Source organism: Entelurus aequoreus, linkage group LG12 (assembly GCF_033978785.1).
Source record: "Entelurus aequoreus isolate RoL-2023_Sb linkage group LG12, RoL_Eaeq_v1.1, whole genome shotgun sequence".
Classification (NCBI taxonomy): domain Eukaryota; kingdom Metazoa; phylum Chordata; class Actinopteri; order Syngnathiformes; family Syngnathidae; genus Entelurus; species Entelurus aequoreus.
The window spans coordinates 64,500,737-64,513,085 of record NC_084742.1 but is presented as its reverse complement, the minus strand read 5'-3'; the positions used below and the strand labels follow the sequence as shown (position 1 = coordinate 64,513,085).

The following is a 12,349-nucleotide window of genomic DNA, read 5'->3' as shown; positions in this document are numbered from 1 at the left end:
CGGTACGTGTATTTGTATTGAACCGTTTCGGTACGGGGGTTCCGGTTTCGGTTCTGAGGTGTACCGAATGAGTTTCCACACGGACATATGAAGTAGCGTAACGCACGTTGTGTAAACAATGCACAGCGAGGCACAACACACGGCATGCTAGCAGCTAACGGGCTAGGATAGACTGACCATACGTCCTCTTTTCACCGGACATGTCCTCTTTTGCGGAGCTGTCAGGGCGGAGTTTCTTAAATGCCTCAAATGTCCGGCATTTTGAGTTCGGGTTGCGTGTATTTTCAATGTACGTTCAGGGTTAAGAAGGGGTTAAAAACAAAACAAATTGTGCGCGCAGCAGCATTGGTGAGGGAGGGGCAGAGACAGAGAGAGTGAGAGAGTTATGATAAACGCGCATGCGTCGCCAGGCTCTGCTTTTTAATCCATAGATTTATCACATTGAATTTTTTATTATCTATAGCAGGGGTGTCAAAAGTGTGCCCCGGAGGCCATTTGCGGCCCACAGCTAATGTTTTAAAGGCCCACTGCACATTCTAAAAATACTATTCAAATAAACAAAAACATAACAAAAGTGAAATAAAAAAGCTTAAAGGTTAAATGTCATTTAGAAAAAGTTGCAATGTTGACTAATAAAACAAAGCTGTTTTTTTCTTTCTTTCAAACTGTCATTGCTCAAAACATAATATTGAATCAAAATCAATGTTATTATGAATTATTGACCTATCCAAGGTTCCCATTACTTCACATCAAATATTCCACAAAGAAAAATATTTTTGGTGGAAGATTTTGCAAATTTGCTAAATAAATAACCCCAAAATTTATATTTTGTTGTTTTCTTACTGTACTGAAAATGAAGCGAACCGTGACCTCTAAACCGAGGTATGTACCAAACCGAAATTTTATATATACAGTCGTGGTCAAAAGTTTACATATACATATATATATATGTATATATATATATATATATATATATATATATATATATATATATATATATATATATACTACCGTTCAAAAGTTTGGGGTCACATTGAAATGTCCTTATTTTTGAAGGAAAAGCACTGTACTTTTCAATGAAGATAACTTTAAACTAGTCTTAACTTGAAAGAAATACACTCTATACATTGCTAATGTGGTAAATTACTATTCTAGCTGCAAATGTCTGCTTTTTGGTGCAATATCTACATAGGTGTATAGAGGCCCATTTCCAGCAACTATCACTCCAGTGTTCTAATGGTACAATGTGTTTGCTCCTTGGCTCAGAAGGCTAATTGATGATTAGAAAACCCTTGTGCAATCATGTTCACACATCTGAAAACAGTTTAGCTCGTTACAGAAGCTACAAAACTGACCTTCCTTTGAGCAGATTGAGTTTCTGGAGCATCACATTTGTGGGGTCAATTAAACGCTCAAAATGGCCAGAAAAAGAGAACTTTCATCTGAAACTCGACAGTCTATTCTTGTTCTTAGAAATGAAGGCTATACCACAAAATTGTTTGGGTGACCCCAAACTTTTGAACGGTAGTGTACCTCGGTTTAGAGGTCACGGAAAACAACAAAATATAAATTTTGGGGTTATTTATTTACCAAATTTGCAAAATCTTCCACCAAAAATATTTTTCTTAGTGTAATATTTGATGTGAAGTAATGGGAACCTTGGATAGGTCAATAATTCATAATAAAATTGATTTTGATTCAATATAATGTTTTCAGCAATGACAGTTTGAAAGAAAAAAAAACAGCTTTGTTTTATTAGTCAACATTGCAACTTTTTCTAAATTATATTTAACCTTTTAGCTTTTTTATTTCACTTTTGTTATGTTTTTGTTTATTTTAATAGTATTTTTAGGATGTGCCGTGGGCCTTTAAAACATTAGCTGTGGGCCTCAAATGGCCTCCGGGGCACACTTTTGACACCCCTGCTATAGATAATAAAAAATGAAATGTGATAAATCTATGGATAAAAAGCAGAGCCTGGCGACGCATGCGCGTTTATCATAACTCTCTCTCTCTCTCTCTGTCTCTGCCCCTCCCTCACCAATGCTGCTGCGCGCACAATTTGTTTTGTTTTTAACCCCTTCTTAACCCTGAACGTACATTGAAAATACATGCAGCCCGAACTCAAAATGCCGGACATTTGAGGCATTTAAGAAACTCCGCCCTGACAGCTCCGCAAAAGAGGACATGTCCGGTGAAAAGAGGACGTATGGTCAGTCTATCCTAGCCCGTTAGCTGCTAGCATGCCGTGCGTTGTGCCTCGCTGTGCATTGTTTAGACAACGTGCGTTACGCTACTTAATATGTCCGTGTGGAAACTCGTTCGGTACACCTCCGAACCGAACCGGAACCCCCGTACCGAAACGGTTCAATACAAATACACGTACCGTTACACCCCTATCATATAGTAGTTGTCAGGTTCAAACACTGATGACATTTATTAAACAGACAAAGAAGCAAGGAATTAAACAGAGACAGAATTAAATTTGGCTCAATGAGGAGAAACGCATACACCTGTACCCTTGGACAGTGTCGCCACCACGCTCTGACGAAAGATTGTACGCCTCCTCTTTTATTCGGACTTTCCCTGATTACGTGGCAACAGCTGTTTCTAAAGGGAGGGGGGGTCGTAAACAGCCGTCGCCTTTGGTTACAAAACAGTTCAAAGAAAAGGCGCCTGGAGGGGGGTCAGAAAATACTTCTTTTTTTTCATGTTTTTCCTAATAAATTCAGTTTACAAAAAAAAGATAACATTTGAGGCGCTGTGGCTTAGCCTAGCGTATAAAATAAAATATATCACAAAATAATTAGAGTCTGCAAAACAACGTGTGACTCTTTCTACTTCCTCTCTTGTTCACACATACGCACGCACACACACTCACTATATGTTTATGACATGCGGTCTGGGTTGGATTTGGTCCCTTTGTATCACCAAACTACTGTAATAAGAAATATGATCCAGATTGTCAGAGGTGTGTTAAATAAAGTAGTAAATAAAGGGTCTCTAGATCTCAAATAGTAGATCTCGGGTCAAGACAAAATCTTCCTGTGGATTACAATAGCTCAAAGAAACCCACACCTTCATGTCGCTTCCCCTCCTACACAGTGGAGTTTTGACTGGTAAGATCAAAGACAGATTTTGTCTGCTCGCCGGGAACTCGTTGAAACACAACGTTTTGTGATAACTTAGACACAATTATTCTGACAGTAGTACAATTGTTATTAGTGAGAATATACTTATTTTAAGGTATTTTTGGGTTCATTGAGGTTAGCTAATTTTGCTTGTTTAGGAAAGTCTTGACAAGCCAAATTTTCTTGTTCTATTGGCAGATAATTTTGCTTAATTCAAATAAAATACCCCTCATTTTTTTAATTCTTTTTGAACACTGACTTTTTGCAGTGTAATTGGTGCAATGTTTTTCCCCCTAAATGGCCAGAGCAACTAATTTACACACACACACACACACACACACATAAACACACACACACATCTGGAGGAGCGGGTCTAACACAGCTAAAAGTAGATACAAGGAGGGACATTATTCTAGAAGGACGCATACATAGTGATGAATGTCTGGCAGACATTCTTGGTGCGCCTCACACCGCCATAAACATACGCTGGCATAAGCCCCTCCCCCTCACACACGCAGCATTTGGTGCTGGACAGCATCATTTCCCAGCTCCTTCACTTCGCCACATATGGTCACTGGCTCGTTGGCGGCGGACACTTCAAACGACCTTCTTACGCCCCATCGCCGCTGAGCAGCTAACGCCATTCCCTTCACATGGCCGCGTCGGAAAACACAACACACTCGTCTGTTCCCGCGTCTGCGTCCTCGGAAAGCCTCTGCCACTTATCCCGTCAGTCTTCCCCGCACATTCATTTACAAACCCCAAAAGCAGCGAAGTTGAGTAAATGGTAAATAAAAAGAGAATACAATGATTTGCAAATCCTTTTCAACTTATATTCAATTGAATAGACTGCAAAGACAAGATATTTAACGTCCGAACTGGAAAGCGTTGTTATTTTTTGCAAATATTAGCTTATTTGGAATTTGATTGCCTACAAGGTGTTTCAAAAAAGCTGGCACAAGTGGCAAAAAAGACTGAGAAAGTTGAGGAATGCTCATCAAACACTTATTTGGAACATCCCACAGGTGAACATGTCACGACATGGACTTAGGCGCAGTTTCCTGCGAGGATTGCTTTCCCAAGATGCAAACGAACTGGACCGGACAAGGCGTGAAGGTAGATACATGATTTAAAGGCCTACTGAAATGAATTTTTTTTATTTAAACGGGGATAGCAGATCTATTCTATGTGTCATACTTGATCATTTCGCGATATTGCCATATTTTTGCTGAAAGGATTTAGTATAGAACAACGACGATAAAGATTGCAACTTTTGGTATCTGATAAAAAAAAGGCTTGCCCCTACCGGAAGTAGCGTGACGTAGTCAGTTGAACATATACGCAAAGTTCCCTATTGTTTACAATGATGGCCGCATGAAGTGAGAGAGATTCGGACCGAGAAAGCGACAATTTCCCCATTAATTTGAGCGAGGATGAAAGATTTGTGGATGAGTAAAGTGCAAGTGAAGGACTAGTGGGGAGTTGAAGCTATTCAGATAGGGAAGATGCTGTGAGAGCCGGGGGTGACCTGATATTCAGCTGGGAATGACTACAACAGTAAATAAACACAAGACATATATATACTCTATTAGCCACAACACAACCAGGCTTATATTTAATATGCCACAAATTAATCCTGCATAAAAACACATACGTGTTTGTTACGCTAGCTCCTAGCTCCTCTGCTAGCTCCTAGCTCCATAGAACACGCCAATACAATTCAAACACCTGATCAACACACACAATCACTCAGCCCAAAAGACCGTTCACCTAACCCAAGGTTCATAAAGCTTATATATTTTTAAAAAGTTACGTACATACGCAAAAAAAAGTTGCGCACATACGGTCAAGCGATCAAATGTTTAGAAGCCAAAGCTGCATACTCACAGTAGCACGTCTGCGTCTTTGTCATCCAAATCAAAGTAATCCTGGTAAGAGTCTGTGTTGTCCCAGTTCTCTACAGGCGTCTGTGTATCCAAGTCAAAAGTCCTCCTGGTTAGAGTCTCTGTTATCCGAGTTCTTCCATCTTGACTGCATCTTCCGGGAATGTAAACAAAGAAGCGCCGGCTGTGTACTGTTGTGGCTGACTACGTTCGAAAAATACGTCCATTTCGCACCGACAACTTTCTTCTTTGCTTGCTCAGCTTCCTTCTCCATAATGCAATGAACATGATTGCAACAGATTCACGAACACAGATGTCCAGAATACTGTGGAATTATGAAATGAAAACAGAGCTTTTTCGTATTGGCTTCAATGTGGAAGGCATACCCGTGTTCCCCGGGCTACGTCACGCGCATACGTCATCCTCAGAGGCGTTTCGAACCGGAAGTTTAGCGGCAAATTTAAAATGTCACTTTATAAGTTAACCCGGCCGTATTGGCATGTGTTATAATGTTAAGATTTCATCATTGATATATAAACTATCAGACTATGTGGTCGGTAGTAGTGGCTTTCAGTAGGCCTTTAATTATGACTATAAAAAGGTACAAACGAAAAGCGCGCACAAGGCGGAGATACAAACTTGACTATGAAGCAAAACTAGCACTCGGGCAAAACTATGGACATGAAATGAACAAAAACTTACGTGGCATGGCATGAAGCATGAACTATGGAAAACATGAATCTCATGGGTAGCATGAGTCGCGGAGGTAACAGAAGGTAATGTCGCCAGGCTGACTTCCTGGCAACTATTGGCTAAAAAAAATAGTGACATCATTAACAAACAGGTGCGTGAGTCCAAGGCGTGAAACAGGTGACACTAATGGTTGTCATGGTAACAAAACAATGGAGTGAAAACAGGAACCAAAAAGAGTCCAAAAACCAAACAGGGCATAACTAAACAAAACATGATCACAGACATGACAGAACAGGCTAATTGGGAACAGGTGGGTGCCATGATTGGGTATAAAAGCAGCTTCCATGAAATGCTCAGTCGTTCACAAACAAGGACGGGGGCGAGGGTCACCACTTTGTCAACAAACGCCTGAGCAAATTGTTTAAGAACAACATTTCTCAAGCAGCTATTGCAAGGAATTCAGGGATTTCACCATCTACGCTCCGTAATATCATCAAAGGGTTCAGAGAATCTGGAGAAAGGCCGAAAACCAACATTGAATGCCCGTGACCTTCCATCCCTCAGGCTGTACTGCATCAAAAAGCGACATCAGTGTGTAAAGGATATCACCACATGGGCTCAGGCACACTTCAGAAAACCACTGTCAGTAACTACAGTTGGCCGCTACATCTGTAAGTGCAAGTTAAAACTCTACTATGCAAAGCCATTTATCAACAACGCCCAGGAATGCTTTACTAGGCTCATCTAAGATGGACTGATGCAAAGGGGAAAAGTGTTCTGTGGTCTGACGAGTCCACATTTCAAATTGTTTTTGGAAACTGAATCTGCGGTCCCCTCCAAGGTTTCTCATTGTCATCCCATTGGGTTGTGAGTTTTTCCTTGCCCTAATGTGGATGTCGTTGTGGCTTGTGCAGCCCTTTGAGACACTCGTGATTTAGGGCTATATAAGGAAACTTTGATTGATTGATTGACTGTAGTCTCTTAAAAGTCCTATCTCTCTGCCTCTCTTCTTCTATCTCAACCCAACCTGAGTTTCTGGCACCAGCACCTACATGCCACCTAGCTGTAGACTTGCATATTGTTTTCCCACGCAAAAAATTAAAACGCAAAAAATTAAAACACAAAAAATTAGACTAAAGTGTTGAAGCTGTATTTTCAGTTGCACTTTATTTTGTTGACAGTTTAGTGACGAAAAACATTTATTACTCATTTAGTTGATTTATTTTAGCGCAGTATAATTGTATGTAAATGCATTTTATGTCAGTTATTCATGAGTCCTTTTTATGCGGTATTTTTGGTTAGTATACTTGTTTTTCTAATCAGCCTGACCTAAGGCTAAGGTTTATGTGTTAAATAAATCTAATAATCTTAGTGATTAATACATAGTTTCATATCATTTGACAAGGTTGTAAACTGTAAGTAGGTTACGGTATTTTTCGGACTATAAGGCGCACTTAAAATCCTTTCATTTTCTCAAAACTCCACAGTGCGCCTCAGGGCCGGCCCGTGGCATAGGCCGTATAGGCAAATGCTAAGGGCGCTGTCCATCAGGGGGCGCCACGCCAGTGCCACAAATGTTGGAGAAAAAATAAAATAAAAAAATTTGGTACTATTATTTCTAAATACAAAAAATAATCCCACGTTAATTAAAATGCAAAGTAAAGCCTATTTAATAGAAATATTATTTTTTACAACAGTACGCCCCCCCCCCCTCCCTTCCCGTATCATGACTCTTTTTGGACGTCACCTCATCAAAAAAACAACACAAGATGTCAAAACGGCCAAAACTGTCAGGTGCCCAGGGAAGAAAAAAGAGAAAAGAGGAGGAGAAACGAGAAAAAGACAGAGGTAGCAGGTAGGTAATGTTAGCCTACATGAAATTATTTGTCTGTTACAGAATGTGATAGTAACCTGGCTTTTTAGCATTAAGCTAATGTTACATGATTCGGCAATTGCTAATCAATAAATAGCTAGTTCTGTTTTAACGTCAGATTAATATTGTGGAGGGGGCTAAATTGTTATGGAAAATAATAATGTAACGTTAAGTAATTACAGTACTCCCACCTTACATTCCTCAGAGACATTTGTATTAGATCTTTTAAGCAGGTGTTTTTTGTTTACATTGTTATTGCCTTCTGGTTAGCTAATGTTTGCCCTGCAGGTAATAGTCACTTTTCCACCCCTTTATATATTAGGTATAGTTGTAAGTCTAGTTGTTAAAGTGCACATCATTGATGTTAATTAAGCAATATTACATGAGAGGGAATGCTGTTTTTTAATTTGAGCACTGCTGTGATTCGGTTAAAGATAATCATAGCATAACATTCTCATATAATATTTTATACTGTTACTTTGCATTCTGCTATTCAGCATTTCACTGTAATGATGACAATAAATTGATTGTTAGATATTCATTTTTTATTTTTTGTATTCATTTATTTATTCTTTTTTTTTTTATCTTGTTAACTATTCTGATTGTTAATTTGCTTTCTTTAAGTAAAAAAAAAAGGTCAAAGCAAAGCTATTCTGTTTTTTGTGAGTATATACACTTCACTGCCGATGTGGGGGGGCGCCACCTAAAATCTTGCCTAGGGTGCCAGATTGGTTAGGGCCGGGCCTGGTGCGCCTTATAACCCGGTGCGCCTACTGTACGGAATAATTTTGGTTGTGCTTACCGACCTCAAAGCTATTTTATTTGGTACAGGTTGAAGATGATAAGTGTGACCAGTAGATGGCAGTCACACATAAGAGATACGTGTAGACTGCAAATATGACTCAAGTAAACGACACCAACATTCTCTATGTTCCATTGAGAATATAGAACATTACACACGGCGCTCAAAAATGTATCAAAATGTTTTAGTAGGACTTTGGTAAGCTATGAAGCCACACCGCTTGATGTGCTTCAACATAGGAGTATTATTATGGTGTGTGTATAAGGTAAGACATATTATCTGGCGTTTTGTTGCGCAATATTATGCAAAAGCAACCTTTCTTACCTTCTGGTACCTGCTGATCTGTATTTGGGATCGGCATAAGTCCTAAAAATTTGCGTGAGTCCGCCTTTGTAGTCCGTGTCAACGCCGTAGTCCATAAGCTTCTTCTTTGTCTCTATCTTCTTGTTATGTGACATTCATCCTCCGCTGTTGCCATTTCTAATATAAAGTAGTGTAAAGTTCTTACTTATATCTGTCAGTGAACTCGCCATGAAAGCACTAAAACATACCGGTGTAGTGAGTGTACATTATTTACCCAAGGAACTTTAGTTATTAGAGTTCCGGTCGGACGGTTTTTCACGGGACACATTTCGGGTGTTGTTGTTTCCTGATGCTGCTCCATTATTGATTGAAGTCAAGTCTGAATGTCATTAAAACAGTTAGCGCCATCTTTTGACACTTCTTCCACTCCCGTCCTTGCACGCGACACCGCTACAGCAAAGATGACGGGGAGAAGACGCTGTCGAAGGTGAGCCACGTAAATAAGACGGCGCATCCTGAAGCGACTGTCAGAAAGTGACTTGAAGATGATGGGTAAAACATCATCTACGCAACATTTTGAGCAAAGAACCACCATCACATGTTATGTAGACCACAAGGAAGTCTTTTACATTTAGAAAAAAATCATAATATGGCTCCTTTAATGCGCCTTATAATTCGGTGCGCCTTTTGTCTCTCATGGACACACACCTGTTGTTGACTTTGGACTGACTAGCGGCTGCACGACACCAAGGCCTTGGAACAGAGACACTCGGCAGGCTTACACACACACATGCATCCACACAAAAAAATATATATATATATATATATATATATATATATATATATATATATATATATATATATATATATATATATATATATATATATATATATATATATATATATATATATATATATGTTAGATCCACTATGGACTGGACTCTCACACTATTATGTTAGATCCACTATGGACTGGACTCTCACTATTATTTTAGATCCACTATGGACTGGACTGTCATTATTATGTTAGATCCACTATGGACTGGACTCTCACTATTATTTTAGATCCACTATGGACTGGACTGTCATTATTATGTTAGATCCACTATGGACTGGACTCTCACTATTATTTTAGATCCACTATGGACTGGACTCTCACTATTATGTTAGATCCACTATGGACTGGACTCTCACTATTATGTTAGATCCACTATGGACTGGACTCTCACACTATTATGTTAGATCCACTATGGACTGGACTCTCACACTATTATGCTAGATCCACTATGGACTGGACTCTCACACTATTATGCTAGATCCACTATGGACTGAACTCTCACGCTATTATGTTAGATCCACTACGGACTGGACTCTCACACTATTATGTTAGATCCACTATGGACTGGACTCTCACACTATTATGCTAGATCCACTATGGACTGAACTCTCACACTATTATGTTAGATCCACTATGGACTGGACTCTCACACTATTATGCTAGATCCACTATGGACTGGACTCTCACTATTATGTTAGATCCACTATGGACTGGACTCTCACTATTATGTTAGATCCACTATGGACTGGACTCTCACACTATTATGCTAGATCCACTATGGACTGGACTCTCACTATTATGTTAGATCCACTATGGACTGGACTCACACTATTATGCTAGATCCACTATGGACTGGACTCTCACACTATTATGTTAGATCCACTATGGACTGAACTCTCACACTATTATGTTAGATCCACTATGGACTGAACTCTCACACTATTATGTTAGATCCACTATGGACTGGACTCTCACTATTATGTTAGATCCACTATGGACTGGACTCTCACACTATTATGCTAGATCCACTATGGACTGGACTCTCACTATTATGTTAGATCCACTATGGACTGGACTCTCACTATTATGCTAGATCCACTATGGACTGAACTCTCACTATTATGTTAGATCCACTATGGACTGGACTCTCACACTATTATGCTAGATCCACTATGGACTGCACTCTCACACTATTATGTTAGATCCACTATGGACTGGACTCTGATACTATTATGTTAGATCCACTATGGACTGAACTCTCACACTATTATGTTAGATCCACTATGGACTGGACTCTCACACTATTATGCTAGATCCACTATGGACTGCACTCTCACACTATTATGTTAGATCCACTATGGACTGGACTCTGATACTATTATGTTAGATCCACTATGGACTGAACTCTCACACTATTATGTTAGATCCACTATGGACTGGACTCTCACACTATTATGTTAGATCCACTATGGACTGAACTCTCACACTATTATGTTAGATCAACTATGGACTGAACTCTCACACTATTATGTTAGATCCACTATGGACTGAACTCTCACACTATTATGTTAGATCCACTATGGACTGGACTCTCACTATTATGTTAGATCCACTATGGACTGGACTCTCACACTATTATGCTAGATCCACTATGGACTGGACTCTCACTATTATGTTAGATCCACTATGGACTGGACTCTCACTATGATGCTAGATCCACTATGGACTGAACTCTCACTATTATGTTAGATCCACTATGGACTGGACTCTCACACTATTATGCTAGATCCACTATGGACTGCACTCTCACACTATTATGTTAGATCCACTATGGACTGGACTCTGATACTATTATGTTAGATCCACTATGGACTGAACTCTCACACTATTATGTTAGATCCACTATGGACTGGACTCTCACACTATTATGCTAGATCCACTATGGACTGAACTCTCACTATTATGTTAGATCCACTATGGACTGAACTCTCACACTATTATGTTAGATCCACTATGGACTGGACTCTCACACTATTATTTTAGATCCACTATGGACTGGACTCTCACACTATTATGTTAGATCCACTATGGACTGGACTCTCACTATTATGTTAGATCCACTATGGACTGGACTCTCACACTATTATGTTAGATCCAACAACACTAGTATACCCTCGTCCTCCACGGTACAGCCCGGTTGGTAGAGTGGCCGTGCCAGCAACTTGAGGGTTCCAGGTTCGATCCCCGCTCCCGCCATTCTAGCCACTGCCGCTGTGTCCTTGGGCAAGACACTTTACTCACCTGCTCCCGGTGCCAGTTTAAATGTAACTTAGATATTGGCTTTCACTATGTAAAAACGCTTAGAGTCACTAGAGAAAAGCGCTATATAAATAGCATTCACCTCAAACATGCTCCCACACAACAAACTAAGGTGTCTCAAAGACGACATATTTTGAAGCAAATGACGAATATGGCGCCACTTTTTTTGCCGTCTGTCCCGTCATCAGTGCGAGGACTCACCGATACGACGTCTGTTTCCGGAAGGCCAGTCCCCGCAGCTTCTCCTCCAGGCTCTCCTGGTCCATGTCGGGCAGGCTGCTGAACGTGTCGCTGCCGCAGCCCGCCGCAGCCTCCTCCGAGCCGGCTGCGGACTCCGACTCTCCGCCGTCGGCACCACCGGGGCGCTCAGTCGCTGCTCGGGGGTCCATGCTGGTCGCTCGCTCGCCCCGCGCTGGACCCCCACTCCCCCCCTTCGCTACGACCCGGCTCGGACAGGGACGGCGGCGGCGGCGGCGGCGGCGGCGGCGGCACGGAGGCGGGAGGAGA

At 40.6% G+C, this 12,349-nt stretch overlaps 1 protein-coding gene across 8 annotated transcripts in view; it reads right to left on the bottom strand.

Annotated features, from left to right (window-relative positions):
• dgki (diacylglycerol kinase, iota) overlaps positions 1 to 12,349 on the bottom strand; it is a 195,921-nt gene that overhangs the window by 182,973 nt on the left and 599 nt on the right. For all 8 annotated transcript variants that reach the window (XM_062066447.1, XM_062066438.1, XM_062066443.1 and 5 more), the window contains exon 1: positions 12,044 to 12,349. This exon is cut by the window's right edge. In XM_062066447.1, coding sequence (XP_061922431.1) covers positions 12,044 to 12,231 — 188 coding nt within the window. In that variant the 5' untranslated portion in view covers positions 12,232 to 12,349. The remainder of the gene's footprint in view (positions 1 to 12,043) is intronic.